The sequence below is a fragment of the Emys orbicularis genome, chromosome 2 (assembly GCF_028017835.1).
Source record: "Emys orbicularis isolate rEmyOrb1 chromosome 2, rEmyOrb1.hap1, whole genome shotgun sequence".
NCBI classification, from domain to species: Eukaryota; Metazoa; Chordata; order Testudines; family Emydidae; genus Emys; species Emys orbicularis.
Genome location: NC_088684.1, coordinates 131,524,812 through 131,540,756, shown reverse-complemented (window position 1 = coordinate 131,540,756; position 15,945 = coordinate 131,524,812). Strand labels below are relative to the sequence as shown.

The window sequence follows — 15,945 nt, the reverse complement described above, 5'->3', positions numbered from 1 at the left end:
CAGCCGGTATGTGCCATTGGGCTTTTGTACAGGCAAGATAGGAGTGTTCCAAGCTGACTGGCATTCTCGAAGTACCCCGCACTTTAGGAACTGGTCTATAGTCTCCTGCAGTCCCTCTCTGGCTTCCCTTTTGATTGGATACTGCTTGATTCGCACTGGACCTTTTCCTGGCAAAAGCTGAACAGTAATAGGAGTATGATGGGCTGCCTTTCCTGGGATCCCTGATGCCCATACCAGAGGAAAAACCCGCTTCTCCCACTGACTCCACTCTGGGGCTTGCATAGCTGATGGCTCAATTGCAAGTGTCATTATCCAGGCATTCTCTAGGGGTAAGGTGAGGCTTATTTCATCTTGAGTGAAATGCAGGGTGGCACCTAAGCGACAAAGCAGGTCCCGTCCCAATAGAGGCGTTGGACAATCGGGGAGGTAAACCAGTTTGTGAGATAGAATTCTGTTCCCCAAAGCACATTCCGCTGGGGCATATACTGGGCACTTAGTTCCTTTCCCTGTGGCTCCCACCACAGTGAGGGAATCTGCCACAGGCAGCTGAAGGGGTTGGTTTACAGCAGTTCGTGCAGCTCCAGAGTCTATTAAAAAGTCTATGTCTGAATCTCCCACCCGCATTTTTACTCGGGGTTCCGGGGGCAGGATAGTCCGTCTCCCCTGACACCCCTATTCTTGATCCTCTGCTGCCATCATAGGGGTACCTTCCCTTTCAGGGCTCTCATTTTTCCAATGTCCCTCCTTTCGGCATATGGCACACTGGTTGCGTCCCAGACGCCTTTCCTGTAAGCCAGGGCACCCACGCCCACGTCCTCTCATTCCCCGGCCCCTTCCACCTTCCTGAAATCTTCCCCTGCCACCAGCCTGTACTGCTGCAACCATCATTTTCACTTGCCTCTTCCTTTTCTCCCTCCCTAAGGCTGTAAGCCCTGTTTGCAGTTTCCAGAATCTGTGCCATTGTCATGCCCATCAAATCCTCCTTTTTCTGTAGTTTCCTTTTAATATCAGGGGCAGCACGGCTGGTAAAGATACCCTTTATAATTGCCTCAGTAGCCTGATCATCGGGATTTGCATTAGTAGTTTGCCTGATGGTATCCCGAATACGCTGCAGAAAAGCAACCGGACTCTCTTTTGGCTCCTGTACTAACTCATACGGCTTAGCCCAATTGTTATGTCGGACAGCTGAGTGTCGGAGACCATGTAATAGGAGCTCCTTGTATACAGTGAGACGGGTGAGATCCGCCGGCACGTTGGGATTCCACCGGGGGTCTGCTGTAGGGACCTGGACTGCAGCAACAGGGACGTTTGCTGCATCTGCCTCATGTCTATGCTGTGCCTCCTTCCGTGCCTTAGACACAACCTGATTTCGCTCCACCTCAGACAGCAGGGTCCGCATAAGGATATTACAGTCATCCCAGTCAGGCTTATGGCTAGCCAGACACCCTTCAAAGACCGAGATAAACTTGCTTGGATTCGTAGAAAATTCCCCTGCCTGTGCCTTAAAAGCTGCTAGGTCCACTGGGTTAAAAGGCACATGGGTATAAACCTGCATTGTAGTGGCTGGGCGATTATCTGTTCCAGTACGGGCTATCCGAGTCTCAGTAATCAATGGATAGAATCCCACCGAGGGGGCAATCTCTGGGACCTGAGGCACCCTGTCTTTATATGGTGGGGGTGTTGGAGCCGAAGGGGACACCGACTCTGCCATCACAACTGGGGGAGGGTTCTGGGGACTAACAGTAGTTACTACCGAACCTGTCGGAGTCAAATTACACCTTTGCAAAAGATCTGACCTATTTCTTAACAACATAAACAACTGTACATACATATGTTCATTCCATTTACCCGTACGCTGACAAAACAAAAGCAATTGAAGGATCGTATTATAATTAAGTGATCCCTCCGGTGGCCACCTTTCCTGGTCCTCTAGCTGATATTGAGGCCAGTCTACTGTACAGAATCTTTTCAGTTTACTTTTAATTAACGGATCCGATCCAAACACTTTCCAGTTCACCAGAATGCATTCTAAGGGCGTACACCTTGCCCTGCCTGCAGTACTCTGCCCCTGCCCCATACTCTAGGGAGACACTGGGCGTCCCCAGGTCAAAACAGGTAAAGTCCCCACTGGACTGTTCCTACCTTATCCAAGGGTCCGGTTCTGCACCGTCGCCCGCAGCTGCTTCTCCACTAATCGAGCGCGTTGCACCGTTGTACCCTCCGGGGTCGACCAAACCACGTCTCCGCCGAGGCCCCCGATGAAGTCACCGGTGCGCGCTGGGCGTCGGGCGTCGCCGCAATCCGTCGACCTCCGAGAGGGGTCCGGGCAAGGCTAAATTTCAGCCTCGAGCCCACCCAGGGACGCCAAGACTGTTGCAGGCACAGAGGCCCGAGGACAGCAACAGCGGGGTTCATTGCCCGGTGTGCTTCGTGCCAATAAACATACCGGGGTGGAGAAACAATCCAAGTTTATTTGAGATCTCAAAGTGGTGCAAGGAGACAGGCAAGTCTCAAATCGAGCACACCAGCAAAAACAGTTTCTCTCTTCATATACTTTTCACAACTAAGCCCCCCCCCTCTCCCCCTCTACCACCCCCCACCACTCCCCCTCCCCTCTCTACCGAAGGCATGTTTATACATTTAAGCCGTTAAATCATTCTAGGGCTATAAATCTAGCTTGTTAGTAACATTCCTCTAAACAGGTATTTGGTTTTGTTTACCTTTAGTTTATTACCCCTTCTCCATCTAGAAACATGCAAACCTCATCATTATCGCTTGGTACCTGGTATGAGGTGGGGTTGTAATTGGTAACTGGCTATTTACACATTCCAATTCCTGTCCTTGGCTCTTGAGGTCGATTAGAGTTTAAACATGGAAGAACTCTGGTTCATATATATAGGCCTAGTAACCCCAACACCTCCCTTGAACTCGTCAGGCCCAAGGGAGTCGTTGGAATTCATTATCTGTGTCACTCAACATGATACCACGGCTCCTGTGTGAGGTGTTGGGCTCTGCTGAAATGCACATAATAATAGTCAGAAAGCCATAGTTTCTGTATTTCCCTTGACAAGCTACAGATCATGACATGTTGTGACTGCTGCTCAGCCAGACCTAGCGAGCACTCAAGCTGTATCATGATATATGTCACATGTTTCCTGTTCTTAATGGATTGTCACAAGAGGAAGGCATGTGGTGCAGTGACAGCTGGCAAGATGTGCCGGCTATTCCTTCCTCTCCATCTGTACAGAGAACAGCTCTACAGCTGAGCCACTCCCCTTGCTGAAGGAGCCCAGCCGTTCCAATGCACACTGCTAAGTGCTTCTCGACTCCCCATTCCACTTGTTCTGTCAGGCCCTCCATGTGTGTACGCCTGCTTTCATCTTCTAAGTGGGGAAATGCAGTTTGCTTGCATCTGATATGGCAGTGATCAAAGTCATTCAGTGGTGATTGATGCCTTTGAAACTTCAGACAGATGCAGACTGCCAATGGGCAGAAGTCTGATAAATCGTGGGATGAAGAGGCAGCTACGACAAATGCCCTGGTGCGCGGGATGGGTTTGCTGGATTGGTCTTGTATAAACACACCACTAGAACTCTCCAACCCTGAGCTGCATTAAGGTCTGAGTCTGCTGCCCTTATGTTCCCTGGTACCCTCCTCTGCCACCACCACCCCTCAAATCATTGGGGCTCCAGTGAAATCCAGGGGAGGGCTTGAATACCAGATACTACTCTATGGGAAGGCAGCAGGAATAGACACATAGGGCTGTATTATGGCATTTCAGATAGGACGGGAGTGTCACATTTCTAAGTTGCTGGCTACTCTCATTTGCAAGCCCAGATGTGCTGGGATATCAGTCATTGGGCAAACCAGTTCAAAATGACAGGCCCCACTCCTAGCCAAGTGCAGCCAAGGTTCCAGTCTGAGCCTGGCCAGAGCATATGCAAAATACCAGTCACTAACCGGGAAATGGTATGTGCTAAAATCCTAGAAAAGTGGAGCAAGGAACACAGGGCTGCTCGTGCTCTCCCTCACACCTACAGCTGCTAGTTTTCATTTGGAACAGGTTTTGGAGGGAAAATGGCTTTTTTATCAAAAAGTAAAATTCTAGGGGAAATACCCCTTTCCAACTAAATTTTCCAGATCCTGGTCAGGATTGGTTTCAGTTAAAGGGGAGAGGGGTTGGGTTTTCAATGAAACCTGAAAATTTTTGAAGCAAAACTTTGACAAAACCTTTTTTTCACATGACCAAAAACTTCGAACACCAATGTCGATCCATCAGCGCCAGTGGGGTTACTCCTGATTTGCACCAGCATAGGGCCTATTCTGTGCAATATCCATCTGAAGTATCATTTCCCTCCTGCTGCGTCCCTCTGACCCATCTCCCTGAACTCAGTGAGAGACTGAGACAAAAAAAGGAACTGCTCAAACTACCTCCACTAGCACCTCTCTGCCTGGCATTGGCCGCACTGATAACCCCCCTTCACTCCTTCCCGCAACGGCAGCAGAATTCTGCACTGCCCCAAACAGCCAGAGGTTCATTAGTATGCTTGGCTTCCCACCTCAAAGTCGTGATAGCTGCCGACCCTGAGCCTTTCCCAGCGAATCACATCGCTTCAGATGCTGTTTGCACCCTGGCAATGGGTTTGGGAGTGAAGCTCGAATGGCAGATTCCATTAAGATAATAGTTGTCAAACACGTAAAGTGAAAGTGAGAGCCATCAAGTGCTGCTGGAAACCCATGATCTGTCTACACTGCCTTGTAAACTTGGGCTCATGCTCGGCTTTGAGTCCAACCCCTCCCCCCACGTCCACACACATAAGAACGGCCACACTGGGTCAGACCAAAGGTCCATCTAGTCCAGTATCCTGTCTTCTGACAGTGGTGCCAGGTGCCCCAGAGGGAATGAACAGAACAGATCATCATCAAGTGATCCATCCCCTGTCGCTCATTCCCAGATCTTCTGGCGCACAAATCTTTCTGACTTGGCCCTTACGTCTTAGGGGGTGGGTTCAAGCCCAAGTCCCGCTGGGATTCAGGGCCAAGCCCTGTCATTTTGCAGTGTGGATGCAGCTCAAGCCTGGGTTTGTAGGTGACTTGAGTTGGGTCTGTGTGTAGTATTGTCACTCCAGCCTAGTCCAGCACTTGTAAACCCGGGTTCACAATGCAGGGAGGAGGCACAAGTGCAGTCTTGGAAAGACCAAGTCTGCAGCTGTGGGTCCCACAGACCCCAGTGTACAGTGCAGTGCAGCTGCACCCTGAGCGGTCTCCAGAGAGTCCTCGGAATCGGCCAGTCCAGTAAACAGCCATGTTCTCATTCCCTGCTGCTCTGATCTGAGACAGAGCTGGTGTGAGGTGGATAACTCAGTGAGGACTTCAGTACGCCACGTGGCCTATTCATGATCCAGCGGCTGTTCCAGTACTACACAGTCCATAGGGGGAGCCCTGCGTTGACTAGAAAGGAGGCTGAGTGGACTTCCCATCTCAAATTTCTATGATACTAAGTTATAAACAAAGATGTTCAATTAATTCTTTTCCTGAAGTTGTTTTAATGGTAACTCTTCCTTGTGTAGTCTAGTCATGAGTTCTAATCCTGCCTCTCTGTGCCATTCAGTATATTACTTGGCCACTCTGTGCCTCAGTTTCCCCCAGAACACTACCTCCCTAGGGCATTGTGCAGATTACTGAGTTAATGTCTATGGATAGTGCTTTGAAAATGGAAATGTCTATAAACATGTTCGGTGTTATTGGTCTTCGTTGTTCTGCTATGTCAGGTGAGCTCTGAGGGAGGAGAAATCAGCACATAGTACTTAACGGAGGAAGGATGGTCCAGTGGCTTAGGTATAGAACAGAATTTAGGAGATCTGGGTTAAATTCCCTGCTCTGCCACTGACTTGCTGTGTGACCTCAGGCAAGTCACTTCACCTCTCTGTGATTCAATTCTCCCTCTGTAAAATGGGCAGGATATATCTCTTCACCCACCCTCCTCTGTCTTGCTAATTCAGACCCATGAGCTCTTGGGGGCAGAGATGGTCTCTCACTATGCATATGTACAGGCCCCAGCACAGAGGGGCCCCAATCTCAGCTGGGATTCCTACATGCTACTATAATATTATTGCCCCTTGAACTCACACTGGACCAACAGACACTCCAGCAAGCTGGTTCTGAGTTATGCTAATAAGCGTAGTTACATTCACTTTAAGGCCCCTTTCCCCTGCCAGAGCAGTGTGAAGGGGCCTTTGTGTGAATGAGAATCAGCCCCAATCTGTCTCCAAACACATAACTCACCAGCAGTAATTGGGGAGTCTCTGGGAATAAGGAGCAGAACCATTCCCTGGGGGCTGGAGGGAGTTGGGTTTGGATCATCCATGGGGTTGTTCTCCAAATACCGCTGACAAAGGGCAGCATTTCCATTCACTGGGAAGAAGGTGGAAGGAAACCTCCCAGGGAACAAACCCTTCTTGGCATATGAGAGCACTGGGGGGGTGTTGTCATACTAATTGAATAGCTCTCTGATGCGATGTGCTGGCAACAACGCAGAAAAACAACAGTTTTTGCCACTGTAGACAAAGTGATTTCAGAGGTGTTAATTAATGCGTTTCTAAAAGCCCCCTGCGGATGAGTCGACAAAGCAAGCAATATATCCAGCACTAATTGCCTGAGCGCGGAAGCCTTCATATTGGATTGATCTCTGATTTATGTAGGAACCACCCTCTCTGCACAATTGAGTGTTTTGTTCCTTCCTCTGTCTGCCAAAAGAGCTAGTTATACATGCAGGTGATGGATTCAGTTGAGAACAGGGCCTTTGGCTTTTCTTCCAGGAGACTGGACAAATGAGGATTAAGCTTCAAGTTTAATTTACTGGATTGCAGATGAAAAACAAATTCACAACATCCTCCCTGAATCAATAATCTGTCAGTCATGTTTGGTATGATGGAGCAGCCTGGGGAGTCCCTGTAACAGAAACAGATGGCCTCAAGACTTTCACAAAATACACCTGATTCTGACCATTTCATTAGCAACAGCCGTGGAGAGGGTTTTCCTGGGCTCCCCTTCCCTGACTCCCCTGGCCTGAGTGGGGAAAGCGAATCCAACCTGATGTCTTATGGTGTGATCATGTGGTTCAGGACACATTGATTTCAAGGCCGCTCTTTGGTGCAGGATTCATTTTCTCTTGGAAAAGGAGGATGCTGCAAAGATGGGAAATGGGGTGGGTTGGTGTTCTGGAAAGCTCCCATTAGCCTGTGAAATGGGTCACCACTCACGTTGGGGCAAAATGCAATGGTCCCTTTTGGCCTGTAACACACAAGGGCAGGAATTTCTGTTGGCATCCAGGATCTAGTTTTCTGCATTTAAATATTGGGATTCCCTGCTAGATTAACTTAGTGCTGGGGCACCGCACTAGTTTGGCAGCTCATTTTAGACCAGGGGTCGGCAACCTTTCAGAAGTGGTGTGCCGAGTCTTCATTTATTCACTCTGATTTAAGGTTTCGCGTGCCAGTAATACATTTTAACGTTTTTAGAAGGTGTCTCTCTATAAATCTATATTATATAACTAAACTATTGTTGTATGTAAAGTAATAAGGTTTTTAAAATGTTTAAGAAGCTTCATTTAAAATTAAATTAAAATGCAGAGCCCCCCAGACCGATGGCCAGGACCTGGGCAGTGTGAGTGCCACTGAAAATCAGCTCGCGTGCCGCCTTTGGCACGCGTGCCATAGGTTGCCTACCCCTGTTTTAGACTCTCCTCTTTATGTTCAGTTCTTTCTGCCTCTGCCTCCAATCCCCTTTGTTCTTTGGAGTCCTTCTCATTTCTCATTGCCACAAATCCCAGAAATCCAGAGAAATGGCACAGAACCCATTAAAACACTGTGATGAATTTCCCTATGTATCGCAGGGGCAAGACACGGGCGTGAGGAAAAGTCACTGATTCACAGTGCTCATGATTTTCCAGCAATGTGATTATGAATAGACGTGAGCTGATTTAGCATGGGCTTTGTAACCAACAGGAAATGGTTACGCTATTGTGTGTACAATTTGCATGAGCTAATCTACATTCAAAGAAGGGGTACAGATGGATCAAAGAGCATAATAGACTCATGTTCTAGCAGACCTGTGTGGCTGACTGCCTGCTCAGGATGTGTTGCCAGTGAAATCTCCAAGGGCCAATCACTGGAACAGGCACACTGTGTATTGCACATCACAAGCTCTGCTGAGGGGCAATGCCCTTGGGGGACATGCAGTTCTGCATTGTCCCCAAGCAGCCCCTGGCAGCTGGGGAGAAGATGGGGTAAGCTCTCTTCTCCGACACAGCAATGTGCATCTGGAGTAACTGCCCTGAGAGAAATGGTATTACTCTAAATTTACACAAGTGTAAATGAACAGAATTTGGCCAACGGTCTTTGGTGATGTCTGCTATTCCATTGTTTCAGTAGTTCATCGTGTCCACAGGAGGAATTTTTGCTGAGCAAAATGCCAAGCAGTAACAAAGGCCTAGTCCGTACTAGATGAGTGCACTGGTTGAACTAAATCAATCAGAAAATTGATCCATTATACTGGGGGAAATTCCTAATCCAGATGCGCTAAACCAGTTTAACCCTTGCCAATTTCACTGTAACGTACTGACTCAGCTGAACCTGTTTAAATAAAGGTTAAACCGTCTTAAGTGTATCTATATTAAGGGTTTGTACTAGTTGAATTAGATTATTTTTTAATCTATTTAGTTAAACCAGTGCATATTTCTAGTCTAGACAGGGTCAAGGAGCAGGAATGGTGAAAAGCATCAGGAACCTGCCTACTCCCATGCTTGAAGATAAGCATCTGCTTAAGTGCTTTGCTGGATTGGGGCCTAGATGGGTTTTCTTTTTTAATCCTTTCAGTTTTAAAGTGATCTTAGTAACAAAAGTGTGGAGTGTTTATTGTGGCACTCTCCCTGGATACAGCTGCGATTTCTTGTGTTACACTGCAGAGCTGCTGGAATGGTTTTTGTGTACTGAAGTACTGACCCTGGAACCTTGCAAGAGCATCCAGAGAGAGACTTCGGCTGCCCTATCAGCTTTGGGATTCTCTTCCGCACATATAACAGATGGGGCGGCCCAACAGCAGTAGGAGCTTGACAGGCAGCAGTTTGCTAACACAAGAAGACAAATACTCATAGATTTTTTTTTTTAAATGCAAAACTGAATCCTGACCTGTGAAATACATTTTTCCACCCCCAAAAGAACCACATTCTGATTGCAAGCCAAGGAAACTCTGCATGGAGTTGTAGCTTTAAGACATAGACATTTTATATGACAGCTAGCCTCAACTATACACTGAAAGCGATTGACAGATATTTGTGCATCGATAGGAATATTGAACAGCAGCTCCATGCGATTCATTTTGCATTTACAAAACAGAATATGAATAGCTAGGTACCGGGCCTGAGGGGAAAATACTCCTCACTGCACACTCATCACCGTAACAAATAAAAGTGACGTTTGCAAATGGAAAGAGACAGCATTCCCATCTCGCCAGCCGTCTCACTCATCCCATGCTTTGCAGACTTTGTTCAGAGGGGTGATTTTATCAATATCCTGCAGGTGAAGTCCCTGTTTCTGGGCCTGTCCATTCTGCACGGGGCAGGGGACTTTGGCATGCAGGTTCTTGAGGCAGACGGAGTCGGAGGATTCCCTGTCCGTGAAGATCTTGTTGCGAGTGCTGAAGCCACTGGTGCTGCCCGTCACCTTCTCCGAATAGGCCTCATGATGCCCTATCTCCTCCGAGCAAACTTGGAACTTGAAGGCTGCCTGGAAGCCCCGCTTGAAGTTCTCATTGAAGTAGCCATAGATGATGGGATTGACGCTGCTGTTGGAGAAGGCCAGCCAGTGCGCGAAGGGGAAGATGTAGCCCGTCAGCAGGTCGATCTGGTCGTCATCCAGCTTGGTGTAGTCTGTGAACAGCATCAGGGTCCACAGGGGCAGCCAGGAAAGCATGAAGAGCAGGGCCACCAGAATGAGCATCTTGATTACCTTGACCTTCCTCCTGGAGACAGCAGCACTGCAGCACTCCTGGTTCTCCACCCTGTGCTTGCTCACCGGGCCCGATGACCTGTAGAGTTTGACGCCAATCCTACCGTACATGACCATGATGAGGGTCAATGGGGCCACGTAGATGTGGGCAAAAAGGACAGTGGTGTAGACCTTGCGCATCTCGCTGTTGGGCCAGGCCTCGTAGCAGGAATACAAGGGGTAAGCCAGGCTCTGGTTGTCATTGTACACCATGTAGTGATCCTCAATCTGCACCACCGTGAGCATGACAGCAGAAGGGCACATGATGGTGATGGCCAGGACCCAGATGACCACGATGGTGTTCAGGGCCTTGAGCAGACTGAGCTTCGATTTAAAGGGATAAATGATGCAGCGGAACCTGATGCAAAACCAACACACGGATAGGTGAGTTCTACTGAGAGAAACTTTCACAGAGCAAGACCCAAAAGCAATCTAAGCACAAAGCAGTACCAGGTTCTCCTGGGACATGGTGCATGATTACCTTGGGCCAGGAAAACTGGTAGTTAACTCCCAGATCATGTCTCTTTGGGCCCGGGCCCATGCCCACAGAGGTGGAAAGGGGCAGAGGTCCCCAGTATCTAATCCAACCACTTGCTGGGTTTTTCAAAAGCTCTTAGTATTGGCCTAATTCTGCTTCCATTGAAGTCATGGTAAAACTTCCATTGAAAGAGAGAAGGGGTGAAATTGTGGATTGGTGCTAAAATGCCAAGATTGACTTCAACAGAGCCAGAATTTCACGGCTTGTGTCTTTACACTGTACCCCCATTCTGCAGTGGAGGTACCGGTTATTGATTCCATAGCACCAAGGAGCCCCAGTCCTGGACGAGGCCCCTGCTGTGCTAGGCGCTGTACAAACACAGAACAAAGGGATGGTTTCTGCTCTGAAGAGCTGATGATCTAAGTGTAAGACAAGCACAGCAGGTGGGGACAGGCAAGGGTGGAGCACAAGGAAACACTGAGACCGTGCTGGTTAGGAGGATAGGCAGTGGTCTCGGGACACCAGCAACATGACCGTTGTCAGGTGAATGTAGGCTTCGTGGCAAAGGAGATTTGAGAAGGAGGATGAGTAAGGTTTGTGGCTGTGGAGGGGATGCTCGTTCCAAGCGTGAGAGGCAGAAGGGGAGAGAGCTTTTAAATGAAAACCTAACCACTTTTTGACAAAAATGGATATTTTTCATGAATTTCTGTTTGATCAAAAAATCCATTTTCCATCATTAAAAAAACAAAACAAAAACACACCACCCCGGTACCATCCCCCTTTCAGAGGAAAACATTCAACCAGCTCTAAAAATACCTTTTTTTCTTAGGACAGAGGGGTTGCCAGATTAGCTCAGACCAGGAGTCCCTCTTGCCCAGTATCTCACCCTGGACAGGGGCCAGTACCAGCTGCCCTCAGAGGAAGGGTCAAAAAAACCTGCAACAGGCATTTATGGAATCACCTGTGCAGAGGACCATTTTCTTCCTAACTCTGATCAGTTAGAGGCTGGCATGTGCCCGGAAGCGGGAAGGTAGAACCAATGGCCTACCCTTCCATTCCAGTCTTATCTGGAGTTTGCAGGTTCACTCATAAAGTCAAACTCCCCCAGTTAACCTGCAGCATAAGATTGCAAAACAAGGAAGCCTGCATTTGATTGAGGTAATTGTCTGCCTTTGCCACATTGTGCTGATGTGAATGGCTGCGAGGAGGCACACGGCTCTGAATGATTAAAACGTACGGGAGTGGAAATAACCTTTTGATTCTGGCTGTTTCTTACTTGAAACAATTTTGGAGTTATTAATTCAGCAGTTCCATAACTGTTCTCCAAGTAATGGGGTTTTTAATTAAACGTAGTTGTCTTGCAAAAATATCAGTCTTTGAAGCCGTTCACGCTCAGCGTAGCGTCACAAATTTCAGACATGAAAAGCCTCGCGTTGGGACTGGATGGCTCAGGGACTGATAAAGGGAAGAGGAGCGGCCCCAGCAGCACACAGCTCTGTCCTGCCCCTCGTGCTAGCAGGTCCTAGCTGATGGCTGCTCAGGGCCCATTGTGTGGAAGGAGCTTGGGGCTTGCATGTGGGCAGGCATCCACTAGGCAAAAGCCACCAGCAGAACTGGCCTGGACTGGCCACATAGCACCTAAGGGCAGGCCTGCCCTTGGAAGGCTTGGCCAGTCCTGCTCTGCTGATGTGCTATAGCAGCCAAGCGCTCCCAGTGTGGACACAGCTTACACCAGCGCTGCGCTTTAGATGCTACTGTCTAGCTCATGCCTGCCTCCACCCCCACCACCCTGGCTTTTGCCAGCACACCTCTGTTGGCCAAAAATCTCACCCCTGACCAATAGAGCTATGCAAGCAAAAGTTCTGTGGTGTCGACCTGGCCTAAAGGCCAAATGCTTGCAGCGAGCAAGGTTCCCCCTCAGCACCTTGGCAGGGCAGTGTGGGGAAGGTGGCGTGGCTGCACCAGATACTGCCGGCACTGTGGATAAAGAGCCTGCTCCAATCTATCTTTCCCCGTTGATCTTAATGAGAGTCGGAAGGGGGTTCAGAGCCCTGTGCTTTGATTTTCTTTATTTAAAGTCAGGGGGTGGGGGAGCTTCCGTTTATGCTGCTGCAGCTCCACTTTCCCTTGTACAGCCTCTTCTCACCTGTCCACGGCAATCGCCACCAGCGTGAAAACAGACGAGGACACAGACATGCCCTGAACCAGCCCACTCATCTTGCAGATTCCATTGCTGAAGGGCCAGCCTAGCAGAAAACAATCAGACATGGGTCAGTGTGAGTCTGGGGGAAGCAGAAGCTCGTCAAACCCAAGAGGTGCAGTTTCAACTCAGTTGCTGCACCATGAAACGCCAATGCAGTTTGCTTTGCCCAGGGGAGATCACATGATAGAGAGATTGGGAGAGGATGCTGTGGCCGAATACAGCACTAATTGCGCGCTGCAGCTGAAAAGAGTCCATGCAGCTTGCACATTAAGCCCCTACCCTGCAGAGAAGCTGTTGGGGGTGATTTCATTGTTAGCGGCTCTTCTCTGCCAAAGCAGCAATCGTCTCACTACAGGAACTCAGACAAGTTACAGAGTGGTAGCCGTGTTAGTCTGTATCAGCAAAAAGAATGAGGAGTACTTGTGGCACCTTAGAGACTAACAAATTTATTTGGGCATAAGCGTCCGTGGGCTAAAACCCACTTCATTGGATGCATGCAGTGGAAAATACAGTAGGAAGATATATATATATATACACGGAGAACATGAAAAAATGGGTGTTGCCATACCAACTCTAATAAGACTAATCAATTAAGGTGGGCTATTATCAGCAGGAGAAAAAAAACTTTTGTAGTGATAATCACTGTCTTTTGTAGTGATAATAACTAAAGTTTTTTTTCTCCTGCTGATAATAGCCCACCTTAATTATTAGTCTCGTTAGAGTTGGTATGGCAACACCCATTTTTTCATGTTCTCTGTGTATATATACATCTTCCTACTGTATTTTCCACTGCATGCATCTGATGAGTGGGTTTTAGCCCACGAAAGCTTATGCCCAAATACATTTGTTAGTCTCTAAGGTGCCACAAGGACTCCTCATTCTTTTTTCAGACAAGTTAGCATCTTATATATGTATATGAAATGTCCAACTGAGAACAGTTGGCAGATCTGGGGAGTGATGGGGTGCAGGCCTGGGCAATCATGGGGTGCTGCAGGTCAGGATCGAAGGGCACTGGCAGACTGTGTGAGGGGGGCTGCAGGACAGATATTAAAGGCGTTGTCAGAGCAGTGTGGAAGCCCAGAACTGGAGCAGAAAGCCCTGTGGGTCAGGATTGCTGTGACTTAGCAGGGCTGTGTGGGAGCTCTGGACTTGCAGTAGCAGAGAGTTTTCACTGGCAACGCTGCCAGGGTCAGTGGGCTGGCAGGGGGCACAGCAGGTCTGGACTGGTGTCTCTTGGCAGAGATGTGTGTGGGAAGTTTATACAGAATCTCCTCTCCCTGCACTTGGGCAGCACTGTCAGCCCCTCACTCCAGCAAGCAGAGAATTCACTTACCAGTTAGAGAAAATGAGATGCATTTCTGTGGCCCATTTAGTGAGCGTGTCTCAGAGCATCCCAGTATCCTTAACCCTCCAAGGACTTTGGGTGCCAGCAACCATAGAAGCTTCAATGTGTTAGACAAAGTCATTGTTTTTTCCAGGCTACAAGCCTGAGACCATACAGATGCCAGCTGCCTCCTGCCTGACCCCTCTGGCAAGGGCATTATTCCGAGTTGCTCCTGGGCCAGAGCAGGAAGCGCTTAGCCAGTCACCCCTACCCAGGCCTAGGCAGCACAGGAGAACAACCCCGTGTGCTCTAGAGGGGAGGGAGCTGCTGTGCTCAGCAGACACTTAATGAAGCCTGAGGGAACAGTACTGATCCCTGTGGAGAGTCCTGGCCTGGGGACGGGCCCCAGCCGTCACCGGGCCAGCTCAGGAATGCAAGAAGAGACTCTCCTGACCCATTCTACCATGTGCAGCAGCCCCACAACTTTCCTTAGGGACCAAGGACCTGATCCAGAGGTCGCTGGAGCCAACAGTTGACTTCAGCGGGCTTTGGATCAAGCCTGTAGCACACACAAAATGCCTGCACAATTCCCCTCATCTTGCCAACAGCATGGAGCAGAGCATGCTAAGGTGCTAAGCAGCTGCTGATCCCATGGAAGTCAGTGGGAACTACAGGCCCTCGGCCCCTTTGCAAACAAGGCAGCATTTATTTAGAAGTCTGCCACGAGGCACCCAGGTTTGCAAATGTTGGCTAGCTTTGCAGCACTCGTACAACCCTAAATGATCCCTGTCTCTCTCAGGTGCTTACACCTTTGGATGCTCCCAATGGAGCTTCATTGCCTGTGTTCCTAAGGCTGCTTTAGGTCTTAGTGGTTTCCTTACTCTTAGCATTTATAAGTCAATTTCCTTCTTCAAAGGAATTAATAAGTATTAGCTGACACCTCCCCTCTGAGGCAGGTGCGTATGTAAATGGCCCAGAGCAGTGGAGTTATGTGCCTGAGAACCCAGAGGAAACTGGGATTGAGTCAATCCTGTGCTCAGGGCCTCTCTTCTCATCAACTCTTGTAGGTGGGACACTGCTGGAGGTCTGGCCAGCACAGAGAGCGCTCAGTGTCACCCTCTCTCCTTACCTGTGATTAAATTGTCCACGAGTGTGGTGGGCACACAAAAAATCCCAACCAGCAGGTCGCTGATGGCTAGGTTGAGGATAAAGAGGTTGGTGACTGTTCTCATCGGGCTGTTCTTCAGCACAATGAAGCAAACCAGACTGTTCCCAACCATGCACAAGGCGAAGATAAACAAGTAGGAGATTATATAGATAGCGGCAACAGGCGGGGAGTGCTGGTAGTAGGGCAAATATGTCAAGTTCCTTTTATGGCTCATTAAAGAAGAGATCGTCTTGTTGATTCTGCCTTCTGACTCCATCCTGGGGCCATCCATGGGCTGGCAGGGATTTTGCTCAGCTGTGAAAGACCATAGGAGAATTATGGGAATTTCAGTGTTTTGACAACAGAGAAGTTTCAAGTTGTGACAAGACTCTCAGAAACAATGGGTATCAGAGTGGTGCAGATATAGAGACTGAGATGGGCGTGTGCAGAGATAGATAGATGTCCCCGGGGATAGATGCAGAAATGGGTATAGGTGGAGTGGTGAAAGATAGAGAAATGAGAGAAGGAATATTTGTACAAGACAATTTCCCCAGATATGTACAAACCAGCTTGGAATGTGTCAAGTGAAGTAAACAACTTATTAACTCATAGGCAGAACATTAATGGGAGAGGCAAGGCTGAAGGGAAAGTCCACCCAGCAGAAAAGTCATCTGCGTAATTGGCATTCCATTATTGCATTTGTGTAATTAGTTTATGTACATAATGAGGGGGAGCACAATGACACCG

General features: G+C 48.6%; 1 protein-coding gene across 1 annotated transcript; it reads right to left on the bottom strand.

The window, feature by feature from the left end:
- Positions 1 to 9,518: 9,518 nt before the first annotated feature.
- Positions 9,519 to 15,490, bottom strand: LOC135874483 (neuropeptide FF receptor 1-like). The gene is made up of 3 exons (XM_065399314.1): positions 15,181 to 15,490; positions 12,671 to 12,770; positions 9,519 to 10,404 (listed from the first exon to the last, which is right to left on the bottom strand). The coding sequence occupies exons 1-3, from the start codon at positions 15,488 to 15,490 to the stop codon at positions 9,519 to 9,521; spliced, it is 1,296 nt and encodes a 431-aa protein (XP_065255386.1).
- Between the last annotated feature and the right edge of the window lie 455 nt (positions 15,491 to 15,945).